Source organism: Carcharodon carcharias, chromosome 11, assembly GCF_017639515.1.
Source record: "Carcharodon carcharias isolate sCarCar2 chromosome 11, sCarCar2.pri, whole genome shotgun sequence".
Classification (NCBI taxonomy): Eukaryota; Metazoa; Chordata; class Chondrichthyes; order Lamniformes; family Lamnidae; genus Carcharodon; species Carcharodon carcharias.
Window position 1 is genome coordinate 71,060,463 of NC_054477.1, and position 16,521 is coordinate 71,076,983.

Below are 16,521 nucleotides of genomic sequence, written 5' to 3' on the forward strand. Positions count from 1 at the left end.
TTTGGAATTATTTACTCTAGAAGGTTGTGAATATGCCATCATTGAATATATTTGAGGCTGAGATAGACAGATTTTTGGTGTCTCAGGGAAGGAAGTGGGAAAGTGGAGGTGAAGCTAAGATCAGCCATGATCATACTGAATGGTGGAGCAGGATCAACAGCTCGTATGGTTCTCCTGTTCCTATTTCTTATGTTCTAAGTGCTGATGTTCTTGCTGCTGCAGTCACTGACTTACAGCCAGTCAGCAGTTTTGGAAGATCTTTGTGTTAGTTGGAACTTGTTGCCAGGCTCTCTTTCACGCGGTTTCCCCTTCATTCAATTCCTCCAATGTTCCTCAGATCCTTCGAGGGCCCTCCCAGTGTGCCAGCTTTAGATAATTTTGCTCTTTCCTGGGGCTCTTCTTAGTGTCAAAGGTTGGGAAATTTCACAGTTTCCCTTGTCCTCCGAAACCAGTCTACTTGTGCAAAAAAAAAATCCTGATTCCAAGTGGAATCTAGGTTATTGACAGATGGCAGTGCTCTCAGTATGCCTTGCTGGATTAATAAAAAAGTGATTTCTAAAACAGACATATCATGCCCCAAAAGAAAAAGTGCACCCTAAACAAACAGCAACGAGAAATAGTTTACTCAACTCTTGGAATTCGCCAGCAGTAAACTTTGAGGGGGTGTATTGGGGGTGGGGAGTGGGAAGAGAGGAGGTGGGAGTGAACATCATAGATGCTTGATAGTTTGGAAATTGGACCATGTTAGCCGATTGCCATCTACTCTCCATTCAAAAATTAGGATCCACGAGGCAAAATATTATAGTATGACTCTTCAAAGAAAGAAAAATGCAAAACAAAAAATTGTCATCTATTTATCAACTGGATGATATCTTAGAGGTACCAGAGAAAGTGGTTGAAAAACAAAGGTGCAACTTTCATTCAGTGTGCCCATCTGTGTCATGTTGACTAAAATAAACCCCATATGCATAACCACCATGTGGATTGCAAAACAAAATGTTTTCAGTAATGATTTCTGCTTGTTAGTGGTATTAATGAGCTTTAGGGTCTATTGCTGCTGATTACTGAAACAACAGTCAGATAATCTGCAAATGTGCAATGTTGAGCAGCACTGGCTTCAATAGATCTCCTTTAAGTCACTTCTGAATTTGGCATAATTCTTACTGCAGTCCCCATTCCCAAGAAAACACCAGATGGCATTGTTGTGCAAAACAGGAACAATGCTGCAGCAAATTAAATTACAACGTCAGTGTCAATGATTCATTGCTGGGCACAGCAGGCAATGCATTTGCCTGGATGAGATGAGCAACGACCTAACCTTAATGTTCATGGGAGGAAGGATACTTTGACGCATGGACAGTTTCCAATAAGCCCCATCTTTGACATACAACTTAAGCTTAAAGAAACAAAAAATACACATTATGTTTGGTGACAATCTAATAAAACATCATGTTAAATGGCACCTTTATAAATGTAGGAATGGGAATATGGGTAGGCTCAAGCTACCTTGTTTTCGCAAGAAACCCGTGAAATTGCTGAGATGAAGTAGCTTAACGTTTCTGCGGAAAATTAATAGTTTTTAAATTATTGAAATCACAAATTAGTGCACTAAGACAGAAATTCCTAACATGTGGCATGGCAATTCCTCAGAAGCCAAAAAGAACAGTGCCTGAACCAGTACTCATTTATCAACATTGGTAAAGATCCATGGAGGTGTTTGAAAGCTGCTGTGGTGACAAATCGCTGTTTAAGGACAAAAACAGCTGCATTGCTAAGTCCCAACCTAGTCGCTTACAAAAGAAATCTGTTGAAAAGCAACTTCTCTCATCTGGAGTAAACAAATTTATAGGGGTGATAATTTGGTACTCATAAAGATGCATTAAAACAAATCACCTCTTCACATGAGCCAAACAAGACAAAATGGTGATGATGGAAATGGAAAGGTAAAGCTATGCTCTTTGGGGCCAGAATTAAACAATATTGCACAATCCAGTTCTTGACTGAATGATCTGACTGCAAAGCAAAAACTGGTACGTAACATTAAAGAGTTAATGAAGCTAGTAAATGGATAATGGGAAGAGATTTTCACTGCCAATGAATGGCAACTCTATGAATCATATAACCAATCAAACGTTGTGAACCTTTGTGGTAGCCATTGGTAAAATACTAAACACGACAAGCTCCTGCTCGTCCTTGGAGTATCTGATGATCATAGGAGTACAAAAAAGAGTAGAAAGGATTTATGAATGTATTACTATAATCAATTGGGAAAGGGGCTTTTTTTTTCTTACAACAGAAAATGAAGCAGGGAAAGTAGAGAACCTTCTCAAATATAGCACTACTACAGAATGGTTTTCCTCTTACTTTTCTTCCTCCAAAACAAAACTAGCTATTTTAATACAGCCTTATAAAAATCCAAGGAAAATTATCCAAATTATGGGGATAATTTGATCTGAAACTATTAATGGCTGCAACCTATGCTGATAATGTCAAAAAAGCTTAAATTTCAATAAGCATCATTACCCATGTGTTTCTAATAATGTCCTAGCCAAATTCCACACCATGAAATCATGCAGATATACAAAACAGTAGATGCTTAGGCTCTTGAGGAATGTAGGCATCCTTGTAAGTGTCAGTTATTGCTCACTTCATAGCACTCTCATTGAGTCAGAAGATTATGGGGTTTAAGTCCCACTCCAAGATTTTCAGTGCAACAATATAGGCTGACACTCCAGTGCAGTACAGTGGAAATCCTTCACCGTCAGAGTTGCTAAAGAGAGGTCATGTCTGCTGTCTCAGATGGGTGTAAAAGATCCCATGCCACTATTCCAAAGAAGAGTAGAAAAGTTATCCTGGTGTCCTGGCCAATGTTCATCCCTCAATCAACAAAAGCAAAATTATCTGGTCATTATCACACTACTGTACGTGGAGTCTGCTGTGCACAAATTAGCTGTCATGTTTCCTATGTTACATGGTGACCACAATCCAAAAAAGTACTTCATTGGCTGTAAAGCACTTTGGGACGTCTGGTAGTCATGAAAAGCACTATATAAATGCAAGTCTTGTTACAGCAGAGCCACACTGCTAAATGAGATAGATTCAGAACAGATCTAGCAGCTCAAAACGGGGCATCCATGAGGCATCATGGGCCATCAACTGTAGCAGAATTATATTCAACCTCAATCTGTAACCTCATGGACTGGCATATCTTTCACTCTACCACTACCATCAAGCCAAGGGATCAACCCTGGTTTAAAGAAGGGTGCAGGATGGCATACCAGCAGCAAGCCCAAGCATACCTAAAAATGAGGCATCAGCTTGGCGAAGCTACAACACAGGGTGACATAGAAGCAGCATGCAATGGACAGAGCTAATCCCACAACCAACAGATCAGATCAAAGCTCTGCAGTCTTGCCACATCCAGTTGTAAATGATGGTGGACAATTAAAAAATTAACCGGAGGAGGCGGCTCCACAAATATCCCCATCCTCAATGATGGGGAACACAGCACATCAGCGCAAAAGACAAGGCTGAAGTACTTTCAGCCATCTTCGGTTGGAAATGCCAAATGGATGATCCATCTCACACTTCTCCGGAGGTCCTCAGCATCACAGATGCCAATCTTCAGCTAATTCAATTCACTCCACATATCATCAAGAATTGGCTGAAAGCACTGAATGACTGCAAAGGCTATGGGCCCTGACAACATCCCAGCAATTGTACAGAAGAGTTTGGTCTCCAGAACTAGCCAACAGTGTGGAAAATTACCCAGGTATGTCCTACCCACAAAAAGCAAGACAAATCCAATCCTGCTAATTACCACCCCATCAGCCTCCTCTCAACCATCAGCAAAGTGATGGAAGGTGTCATCCACAGTGCTATCATGCAGCACTTACACAACAACAATCTGCTCAGTAATGCTCAGCTTGGGTTCTGCCAGGGCCACTCGGCTTCTGACTTCATTACAGCCTCGATCCAAACATGGACAAAAGAGCTGAACTTGAGGGGAGGTGAGTGACTGACCTTGACATCAAAGCAACAATGACCGAGTGTGGATCAAGGAGCCCTGGCAAAATTGAAGTCAATGGGAATCAGAGGGCAAGCTCTTCACTTGTTGGAATCATACCTACCAGAAAGGAAGATGGTTGTGGTTATTGGGAGCCCATCATCTCAGTCAGGAAATCGCTACAAGAGTTCATCAGGGTAGTGTCCTATGCCCAACCATCTTCAGCTGCTTCATCAATGACCTTTCCTCCATCATAAGGTCAGAAGTGGGGATGTTCGTTGATGATTGCACAATGTTCAGCATCATTCGCAACTCCTTAGGCACCAAAGCAGTCCGTACCCATATGCAGCAAGACCTGGACAACACTCAGGCTTGGGCTGATAAATGGCAACTGACAGTCACGCCACACAAGTGCTGGGCAGTGAACATCCCCAACACGAGAGAATCTAACCATCTCCTCTTGACATTCAATCATATTACCATCACTGAAACCCCCGCTAATAACATAGGAACACAGGAGCAACATTCGGCCTGTCGAGCCTGCTTCGTCATTCAATTAGATTGTGGCTGATCATCCACCCCAACGCCACTTTTCTGAACTATCCCCATATCCTACAGGAACATAGGAGCAGGAGTAGGCCTTTTGGCCTGTCGAGCCTGCTCCACCATTCAATCAGGTCATGGCTGAACATCTTGGGGTTACCACTGATCAGAAACTGAACTAGACCAGCAACATAAATACCTTAGCGACAAGAGCAGGGCGGAGACTGAGAATTCTGAGGTGATTAACTCACTTCCTGACTCCACAAAGCCTGTCTACCATCTACTAGACACAAGTCAGGAAATTGATAAAATACTCTTCACTTGCCTGGAAGGTTGCAGCATCAACAGCACTCAAGAAGCTCAACATCCAGGACAAAGCAGCTCTCTTGATCAGCACCAATATCACCAATTCAATCATTCACTCCCTCCACCACCAACACCAAGTAGCGGCAAAATGTATGTACCACTGCTGCAACTCACCAAGGCTCTTTCGACAGCACCTTCCAAACCCATGATCTATGTCTACTAGAAGGACAAGGAAAGCAGACACATGGGAACACCATCACCTGCAAGGGCCACTCTAAGCCATACACCATCATGACTTGGAACTATATCACCATTTTTGATCGTCGCTGGGTCAAAATCCTGGAACCCTCTTCCTAACAGCACTGTGGGTGTACCTACACCACATGGACTGCAGGGGTTCAAGAATTTGGCTCACAACCGCTTTGTCAAGGGCTATTAGGGATGGGCAACAAATGTTGGCCTTGCCAGCGATGCTCATATCACATGAAAAAAAATGTATCTGCTGCTCCAACAGCAGCCTATTAATGTGGAAACCCCAGATTGCAAGAAAAAGTTTACTTTTTTATTGTTCCATAATATAAACTAAATAGTATAATTTGGCCACACCTGGGTTTATTTCTAGAGGGATACAATTCAAAAGTAGAGAAGTTATGCTAAACTTGTGTTGACTCCTTATTAGATCACACTTGGAATATTGTGTACAGTTCTGGTGCACCATATTATAAAAGGATATAGGCACACTGGTGAGGGCGCAAAAAAGATTTACAAGGTCAATACCAGAACTGTGAAGTTGTAACTATCAGGAACAGCTGAACAGGCTGGGTCTCCTTTTCTTTGAAAAGAGAAGGCTTACCTAATACAGCCCTTTAAAATTATGAAAGGTTTTGATAGAGTCAACAAAGTCTGTTTCCTCTTGTGGTTAAGAACAAAACTAAAGGCCATCAATATAAGACAGCCACCAAAAAATCTAATAGCAAATTCAGAAGAAATGTCTTTAGCCAGAAGGTGGTGAGAATTTGCCAGTTCTTTTGTACTGGGAATAGTTGATGTGAATGGTGTAGTTGCATTTTGAAGAAAGGTAGGTAAGCATGAGGGAGAAAGGCATTGTGAGTTGTGCTGATAAGAGTTAGATAAGGAAGGCTGCGAGGAGACCCAAGTGGAGCATAAACGCCAGCATGGACTAATGTAATTCTATGTAAATCCAGGTAATTTTAAAGGGGGTGCAGGAACAGTTAGACAAAGGGGTGTATACACACAAATCTTTGAAGGTGGCAGGGCAAATTGAGAAAGCTGTTGAAAAATGCATATGGAATTCTTGGCTTTATTAATAGAAGCATAGAGTACAAAAGCAAGGAAATTATGTTAGCCTTTGATAAAACACTAGTTAGACCTCAGGTGGAGTACTGTGTTCAATTCTGGGCATTGCACTTCAGGAAGAATATCAAGGTCTCAGTGAAATTGCAGAACAAGGATGAAGATTTCAGTTGCATGGAGAGACTGGGGAAGTTAGGACTGTTCTCTTTTGAGCAGAGAAGTCAATGGGAGATTTGAACACGTTTGACAGCGTAAATAGGGAGAAACTGTTTTCAACGGCAGATGAGTCCATAACCTGTGGATCAGATTTAAGATGATAACTAAAAGAACCAGAGGTGATTTGAGTAAAAAGAAGTTATGTAGCCAATTATGATGATCTGGAATGTACTGGCTGAAAGGGTGGTGGAAGATGATTTAATAGTAACTTACAAAAGGAAATTGGTTCCCTTCAAGTATTTATCCAAATTACAGGACTATGGGGAAAGAGTAGGAAAGTGCTACTAATTACAAAGCTCTACCAAAGAGCTGACAAAGGCGTGGTGGGTTGAATGTAACATTCAACATTTTGACTGTAACATTCCATGATTCTATAATTCAACGATACAGTATACATTACTGTTAAAAATAATTTAATGACAGATATGCAGTAGTTAAAGGAAACGTGCAGAATTGCCAATTCTGATTTTTTTTTTACTTAATATATTTTACACTCCAAGTTCTCAGATCTGATTTAGTCTTGGTTGACTACAAACTATATTATGTCAGATTTGTTGAAAGTACCCAACTAGTGTGTGAAAATAAATCTATCAAGTAAAGTCTTGCTCATCTCAGTTGGTGTTATACTACCCAGGAAAGAGAGAGTAACCAAGAAGTGCACTGTGAAGAGAAGGAAACAGTAAAACAATTCAGCTAATTACCAGGAAGTGTAGTAATGTTCTTATCAATAAAATTGAGGAACTGTACTTTTCTTGTTGCAAAGAGAATGAAAAGCTACATTTAACTGCACAAATGCCCAATAGGTCAAGGATAGTGTGGCAATGGTTTGAAACTTGACTAAACTGATGGGATGAAAGTGTCTTCTTTCTGGTGGTCTCAACTAAATTAGTCTGCTGAGTTTCAGTCCAGGGCAGAAAAACCTGCAATTTAGCAAGTCATGTTTTGGTTTCTTTTGGCCATTTTTCCAAACAAATTATTTGATGTGGATGTGGTGGTGGAGGGGGGGCAGGGAGGTGTGGTGGTGGAAGAGAGTAACTTTAAATACCATGCATTAAAGTAAGGAGTCTAAGGCAGAAAGTGGTTAAGATTTAAATGAGCTAGCTTTAATCTCATTTTCTCGTACAGTGTAAATAATAAACATCTCTTTTTTAAACTTGTGTCAGGGAGTCATCATTCCTGGGGACTTGGCATGAAATCTAGTCAACTGGCCTTTCCTTTCAACCTGTGAACAGTGAAAGATAAAACAAACACAAGATGCTACAGAGTAATAAGGCTGCAAAAGACAGAATATTTTTCCTTTAGTGGTTGTGCATTTGCTCTGCCTTTTGTGCCTCTACCAGGAGCTGTGTGGCTGTGCAGTGTTGGGAGATGTAGGGAGTTTTATGATGGTCTGGTCATCAAGGTATGGGGCAAGCTTGAAATACCAGCTTGTTTTTTCCCTCTCCATCAATACGCATGTTCATAAATTTCTGACATTAATTTGCATAATCACAAATATAAAATCTTCAATGAGAGCAATCAGGCAGCTTAACAAAATGCAAATGTTTCCTGTCTTTCCAATAAAAGCACTCTTTGATGCATTCAAGTGTGGTAACCTGGTGTAATTTTATTGATACAACTAAAAATGGGTTTATCAACAAAATTCACCATTTTCAATAAGAATCAAGTTCTCCATCTGTGAGTAACTCAATTTAAAATCACTGAAAATAACTTTAAGAACTAAACTGAACCATGTAATTTCATCAGTGCACACTATTTGATATGAAAAACATGTAAAACATCCCTACTGGCGCCTATGCGCCTAAAGCCTAAGGAAGTTAGTGCAATCTGAAGAGCCATCCCTCACTCATGCAAAGACATCTCATAAGACTGACCCAGGGCATGGCCAATTTTGTGAACAGGGCCTGATCCCACTGAATTGAATGTTAAGTCAGCACAAAAAAAATGTGGTACATACAAACGTCAGTGGTTTTGGCTGTAACTCCTTTACATTTAAAATTCCCCAGTCTTTTGTATTGGTTCGATCAATTTTGTCCCGATTACGCTGTCGTTATTAGCTGATGCTCTATCCTGGACTGATGTTGCAGAAATCCAAAACAGTATACAACTACTAAAGCTACCAAAATAAAAAGTAACTTCTGCTCCAGATAACCCAGACTCAAAAAATACAAGATCTCAAGTGCAACTGGCAATTCTGATGCCAATTGTGCCAGTTTTATAAAGTATGCCCCAACCCCAGCATACTACCGAACACAAAACCATGAATTGGGCAGCATTTTAAAAGTATTTTTTTAAAAAACACTTTGCTTTAAAAGTAGTGTTATATTTAAGAATGCTAACTTGGTAAAGTTTGACTAATACAGAAGAAAATGGGTTTATCACAAAAAAATAAGCATTTTAAATCACAGTGTCAATCCATTGCCTGTGAATAACCAGATTTTAAATTACTTAAAATTACTTTGAAAAAATATAGTTGGGATATAGTAGTAAGTTCCTTAGAAATTTTTTAAAAATCATTCAGAAACTTTTCAAAACGCATCTACTAGTGTTTTTGTGGCCAAAGGTTCCGTCTTAATTATCACAGCCTCCTCGAAGGCCTGCAAATGAGAGCAATTAGCAGAAACTCCCAGTGGTGATTAATTCACTTTGGGGGTGTGGTCAATTTTGTGGTAACAATCATTACAGAGATACTTGGGAAATGCTCTGAAAAGAAAACAGTGCGATCGAGAAGAAATTCCAGATCTCCTCCCCCACAGCCACTGCTTATGTTTCCTCCCTGTAGTGATAAAGGGGAAGTAGGGAAAGCCATGCTGCCTTACATTAAGTTTGACATTTACCTGTGTTAGTTGACATTGATATTGCTTTGATCACAATGTAAATTTATTTTAAATTTATTTTAATATTAATTAGAAGAATTTACATGAATAATTTTCTAAGAATCAATCTAAGGCTTTGCAGGATACATAAAAGATAAGTTTATTTGTCTCACAAATCGTATTACTACTCTACTGTAGCCCTGTATGATATCCAAGATGATATCTTACTGTAAACTCTCCTTCAATTCAAAAGTAACATTCACGTACAAACATAGGAACTAGGAGCAGGAAGCGACCACTCGGCCCCTCAAGCCTGCTCCGTCATTCAACAACATCATGGCTGATCTGACTGCAACCTGAACTCCACATTACCACCTACCCTGATAACCTTTCGTCTCCTTGCTTACCAAGAATCTACCCAGCTCTGCCTTAAAAATATTCAAAGGTTCTGCTTCCACTGCCTTTTGAGGAAGAGGGTTCCAAAGACTCACTACCCTCAGAGGAAAAACTTCTCCTCATCTCTGTCTTAAATGGTCGACCCCTTATTTTTAAACAGTGAAGCCTAGTCTGGATTCTCCCACAAGAGGAAACATCCTTTCCACAACCAACCTGTCAAGACCCTTCAGGGTCTTATATGTTTCAATCAAGTCACTTTTTACTGTTCTAAACTCCAGTGGTACAAGCCTAGCCTGTCCAACCTTTCCTCATAAGATAACCCTCCCTTTCCAGGTATTGGTCTAGTAAACCTTCTTTGAGCTGCTTCCAATGCCTTTACATCCATCCTTAAATAAAGAGAGCAACACTGTACACAAAGAAAGTTCTATTTTCTTCAAAACAAAAATAGCTAACATTTTAACTTGCACAGTTGATGACTTTAATCAATAGTAAATTATTATAAACAACAGTTACAAACAGAGGCAGGCAAAAATATCAGATAATTAGGTTTAAATGATTCTGATAGACTGAAAATTGCACAGTTACATTTTTCATGGTAAAATTATTCAAATGAGTTAAGTAATTATTGTATATCAACATTAGTTATTGTGATTCATATGACTGTAAGTAATTATTTCCCCATTGAAAGAGTCAAAGAATAGAACTAGTAAGTGAAACAGCCACTTATTTAAAATAAAAGGATGTTTTTTGCAATTCTTGCTTTTCAATAGATCTATCCGAAAAGCTGTTCACCCCCTCTAGTTAGGGTATGCAAATATGCTTTATATGTTAATAATTGTTAGTTTTAGGATGCTTTCAATTTAAACACTCTTCCACAGTTATTGACAACTTGTCAAGAGGTTCTGGGTAAATGCTTTGGTTCATTTTAAAACATTGATAGAAGGAAAAGAAAGACTTGCATTTATATAACACCTTTCACAAGTTTAGGACTTTTGAGCTTTAAAGCCAAAGTAGTACCTTTGAAGCGAAGTCACTATTGTAATGCAAGAAACACAGCAGCAATTTGAGGACGACAAGGTCCTATAAATAGCAATGTGATTATGACCAGATAATCTCTTTTAAGTGTTGGTTGAGGGGAAAGTATTGGCCAGGATTGTTTACCCCTACTTGAAAGGGCAGGCAAGACCTTGTTTTAACATCTCATCCAATAAGCAGCACTCCAACAGTGCAGCACTCAGTACTAAACTGAAGACTAACATTTTTTTCCTCTTTTACCCTGTACACATTCACTCTTGCAACCAGAAACTTACACTGTCTTGGTATCCAGGGAAAATAGGTCTTTGACTCTCATCTGATCTTCATATATCTGGATGTTTAGAAATTGTTCATAGGTATCCTACAAAAATTTAATGAAAAGGCTTTTGAGATTGTTTTTTAATATAGAGGTAAAAAGGTAAAATTCTATTTCATGCATTATAACAATCAATTATAAACCAAAGCTTTTATACAGTAGGACAATGTACCTGATATGGGAGAAGCCACAAATAGGGATGCAACAAGGGCTAGTATTTCTTGTATTTTTTGTATTCCAAGAAATTTAAAAGATCATTCTTGACAAAACAGTAATGCTGAATGTAAGCATTGAATGATGAAAATACTGTTTATTCTAGATATTGAATTCAGCGTGTGGACATGTGTACAACTAGTCAAGTATATACAAGTATGCTTGAAACCCATTAACTCCAAAAATTCCAATGCAAACACAGCGTAGGGACGTAGCACAATTATTGAGATTTACTATTTAGTACAAAGACATACAGAGTTCATTCTGGGGGATCAAGTGCTGCCCTGGCATGCATCCCTCGCACAGGCAATCAAGATGGGGGCAGGGTAAACGAGGGAAGTGGCCATGCATTAGGGACACCATGCCTCTGCAATTGAGACAGATCAGGTGCAGCCACAGTGATATGGTTGGGGTCAGGCTCCTAGCCTGCTCGCCCAAGCAAGCAATGTGGAGGCACCAAAGGGCCATGAGGCGCTCCATACCTTACCCCCACCCCACCCCAGACCCCAGCACAGACTTCAAGTCCGCCACCACTTTATTGGATCGCTGAGCAGTTGGACTGAACTCGTTGTACAATCTCCTTGCCAACACTGGCCATGTAGCAGTCACTGCTGGAGGCCCTCACAGCCCCTTGCAATCTCAGCATCCTGGTTTGGACCAGTGACCCCCCATGTCGCAGGTTGATAGGGCAGGCATGCAGTGCACTCATCTCTGGCCATCCGAGGGGTGACCAGCACTCTCCAGGAAGCATTAAAGGGCTGTCACACAAGGCCAGCAAAGGTGTGAAGTACAGCCTTGATAACCACATCTCTCTCTCGTTCATGCTGCAGGAGGACCACATCAGAATCATGGATTCTGGTGACCTAGCTGTATGCCTGATGGCCTACAGAGACCGTAGAAGACGGAGGAGAGAGCAACTGAGGCACCTGGCTGCGCAAAGGTAGGAGCAGCAACCTCATGAAGAAGGGGCAGCAGGGGCTCCCTCACACGGTGCCCAAGAGTGACAGGGAGACATGGCTGGTCGGCGCCTAGCGACGCTCAGGGTCTATAGATGCAATTCCTGCAGATGACTAAGAACCAATGTCGCTGACAACTGCGCATGTCTAGGGACCTGGTGGCTCACATCTGCCACTTACCGCAGGGCTTGGTGCCAAGCATGGAGGGCACCCACTGCCAGTGGCTGTGAAAGTGATTGTGGTGCTCAATTTCTACGCCAGTGGCTCTTTTCAGGGTCCATAGGTGACCTCTGTGGGATTTCACAATCCACCACCCACAAGTGCATCCATAAGGTCACGGATACCATCTTCTCTATGCCATGCAACGTCGTGCATTTCTCCCGGGACCAGGTCAGCAGGATGCAAGGGCCATTGGATTTGTCCTGATCTCAGGTGCAGGGTGCAATTGACTGCATTCATGTAATGCTCAGGTCTCTGTCACTACACTCGGTGGACTTCATCAACTGCAAGGGCTTTCACTCACTGAACGTGCAGCTGGTATGCGACCACCAGAAACACATCTTGCAACGCAGAGTTTCCAGGGAGTGTGCACGATGCCTACATCCTGAGTCGCTCGCAGATCCTTGCAGTCTTCTAGGATCCACAGAGGCTGCAGAGTTGGCTCCTTGGGGACAAGAGCTACCCGCAGAGGCCATGGCTGATGGTGCCCATGCGGCGGCCTCAGACTGCAGCAGAGCGACGCTTAATGAGGCTCATGCAGCAGCTCGCAACTTGATGGAGCAGACCATCGGGATGCTGAAGATGCTGTTCCAGTACCAGGACCGGTCTGGTGGAGCCCTGCAATACAGTCCGCAGAAGGTGTCACGCATAGTCATCGTTTGCTGCGCCCTTTACAACCTGGCACTGCAAAGGGGTGAGAAGCTGGCTAAAGAGGAGATGCACGTCTCCTCCAATGAGGACGATGCCCTCGGTGGTGACGATGACTGGGTTGAGGCTCTCGCACTGGCTGGATGAGGAAGGCTTGCTCAGGAGGCCCTCATAGCTGCTAGATTTGTGGAGGATGATGACGACATGCAGGCCCCAGAGATCCTCACATCGCAGTTGTGAACGTTTGACTCCAGTCTGACTTATGGCAGCATCAATATCCTTTATGAGAATGCTCCTGTCAAGGGGATGCAATGGAGGCCCTAATAGTCGCTTGATCGCAATGGGATGATGACAACATGCAGCGAGGGTAATCCATAGATTTCACACAGCTGCTGAATGTCTGACTCCTGTCCGGCCCAGGGCAGCTTGCTTGCGCTTCATGATTAGGGCCATCTCAGAGACGCAGCCATGAAACTTTAGACACATCTGATGCTGTGTCTGCCTTCAGCATCTCAGTCCTTCAGGAGTTGGAGCACAGTATCACTGTCGCAGATGCTGATGTGATGGGCGGCTTGCCTCACCTTAAAGGTGCTGAGAACACACAGAGAATGAGAGAACTCTGTGGCGCCTACCCACTACATTCTGTCAGCAATGACCAGCACCGCCGAGGTGCAGCATCAGTAATGTTTCTAGGGAGTGTGAGGCTGGACCACCGTGTTCTGAAGGCTGAACAGAGCACAGGGAAGAGGCCCTGGACTAAGACACCTATTATCTTGTGCAGAAAGGTTTTACATTTCAGTGGCAAGAACATTGCTCATCAGAACAAGGAGCCAAAGGCAGGGTGATATTCTTAGGAGTTTATTGACAATAGTGAACAGTATGTACAAGTGATCAACACACATGCCCAGGCTGTGCAACTACTGTTACCTAACTTTCCTAACCCTGCTGCTACATTTTGGTGCTCCCCAGACATCCACAGCAGAATTGGAGGTAGCCTGCTGACTGTGACACCCTGTCTGTGATTAATTTGGTGGGTGTCCTCTGGAGGGCCAAGACTTGGAGGGCCCCAGACTGCTTTCAGGGTCCTGCTGTGTGGCACTGGCACCCTCCTCAGCCTGTGAAGCTGGAACTGCAGAGGTCATGATAGATGGGATTCGGATGGGCCGCACACTCCCAGAGTCACCTGAATGGGTGGCCTCCCGAGTGTGCTGATCATTCTCCCTATGGGTGCCCGAGGGCCCCTGGCTGACTCCATGAGCGGAAGGGGCAGCTGGAGTGTGATCGAGCTGCCCAGCACCCCTCTCACGTCCACACTGTTGGAAGCCAACTTTGGCACCAGTAATGACATTGAGCCTATGCAGCAGTGCAGGAATAACATCCTGGGCCAAGGTCTCCATGGCGACTGCCATCCTGCCAGTGTTGACCTCGGTGTGTTGCAATGCTGGCACTATCACCTCAGCCTGGAGATGGACGGGCTGTTCCATTGTGCCTTGCAGCAGACATCCCTTCCTGTTATTCCCTAGCTTGCCTTTGCAGCTCCAGAGGCTTGTCATCTGATTCGGACTCAGCAATGTTCTGGCATCCAGCAATCCTCCAAGTGCCAAACACCTGGGAAGTTCCTGCCTCTGCCTGCTGTGGATCAGAAAGTGCGACGTACTCACCAGATTGTGATCCCGAGGCTACTCTAAAGCTGGATCCCACTGAGGTGTGTGTCTCTGCGCTGGTGGAGGATGCGGGTGAGCCCTGTGACAGACTTCAGGGAGGGTGCCTTCAAATTCCTCTTCAGAGGTTTCTTCGGAGCTTGATTGGAGGCTCTGGGTCATGGACTCTGTCATCTACTTGGCAGATGTGCCCGCGAAAGCATGGGGAGATTATTAGTGCATGGCAGTGGCCTGTGAAAGAGAACACATCACTCATAGCATGGTTGTCTGATGGATGTTGCACTGCTGGATCCTCGCTTGGTAGAGCAGTGTCGACCTCACCATCAGCACAGGACCGGTCCCAGTCATTGCCAGGTTGAGAGAGTTGGGAGTGATGAAAAGAGTGACTTACCCTGGCAGAACGGAGATCATTCATCCTTTTGCGGCACTGGGTGGCTCTCCTCCTCTACAGGGTGCTTGCGCTGACCATCTTCTGCCGCCGCCTCCCAAGCCGGTTTGGTGACATTGCTACCCATCCTGCGGCCAAGAGGGGGTAGAGCAAATCCCATCAGGCCTCTACGGCATCCAGCAGTCGCTCGAGGGATCTGTCGTTGAAGTAGGGGGCTGCAGTATTTCTTCCTTTGCTGGCCATGTCTCCCAGGCAGCAGTGGTGAGCTGGTGGCGATGAGCATTTTGCTGGTGGCTGCCTTTTAAAGATGGCGGCTGGTGTGATGCAACAGTGGGGTGATGGCAGGTGGGCGAGAGAACCCGCCCCCCATGGAAATGGCATGTTTCACGGGAGTGAATAAATAATGGGGTGAGCTCGGGGCAATACGGCGTGAAAACCCACCATTTTCATTGGTGGGTAGGAGCTGCCCGCTACTGCATTTAATGCAATTCTGGGAAATTCCACCCCAGATTCGGCTGCGATATCCCATGGTGCAGTCTGCAGGCACTCAAACTACTGTAATACAAAAACCAACCGTGGTATTATGCTCCAACAATGAAAGAGAAAACTAGAGAAAGAGTTGGATACTTTTTAAAAGAAATGTTTGCAATTACAATAAGTGGTATGATATTGTGATTATTTTTCCACTATTATTTCTCAAATTTGGAAATGTATTAGCAAAGAACATTTAACGCATTTTTTTTCCTCAAAAAGACTGTTATTTAAAGTCAAACAGATTAAGGATTGTAAAAACTAAATTCCAACTAACGCATTAATTACATTCACGTCATTAAAAAGTCATTTTATTTTCAGTCTGATAGAGGATGCACAGTGGGACACGGTGGAATATTCCACTATATTCTGTTTATCCAGCAAATGGGCTGAGAAAGTACTTTTAAAAATCAATTTAACAACTTAAAACTGCTTGGAAAAGATAAGAGACTCCTTAATACAATCACATAGTCAAATCTTTTTCTCCCCTCTCCTATATCTTCTTCTATTTGACTGTGAAATGTGTACATGGCTGTCTAGCAATGAGCTCAGGTCTTAAATGTTGCAGTGGCTCCAAAGTTTGATCCACCCCTCCCCCCAAAAAATCTGGCATGAAATTCTTCCACATGTTACATTTAGACCATGGGGACCACTACGGCAATTGTCTGAAGGGACAAAATGTTACACATGGAGGCATTTCTAATTAATCATGACCTGCATTAGTGCATGGTGAATAGCACAGACATAAACTACTATGTATCTGTTCCTAGAATTGGTTCCGTTTATTAAAAATGCTACCAGAAATCTGTTGAAAAGAAAAATCTGATCAGAAATGAAAGGTCTACGAGGGAATAACTGTATGGCAGTGATCCAGCAATTACCTGGAAGAACTGTAATAGTATTGTGATATCATGATTTTGCTCAGATCATAGGTAGCTTGAAACAGAACAATTATAC

At 42.8% G+C, this 16,521-nt stretch overlaps 1 protein-coding gene across 3 annotated transcripts in view; it reads right to left on the reverse strand.

The window, feature by feature from the left end:
* Nucleotides 1-16,521, reverse strand: part of mrps9 (mitochondrial ribosomal protein S9) — a 104,569-nt gene that overhangs the window by 21,692 nt on the left and 66,356 nt on the right. For all 3 annotated transcript variants that reach the window (XM_041198936.1, XM_041198937.1, XM_041198938.1), the window contains one exon: nucleotides 10,908-10,993. In XM_041198936.1, coding sequence (XP_041054870.1) covers nucleotides 10,908-10,993 — 86 coding nt within the window. The remainder of the gene's footprint in view (nucleotides 1-10,907; nucleotides 10,994-16,521) is intronic.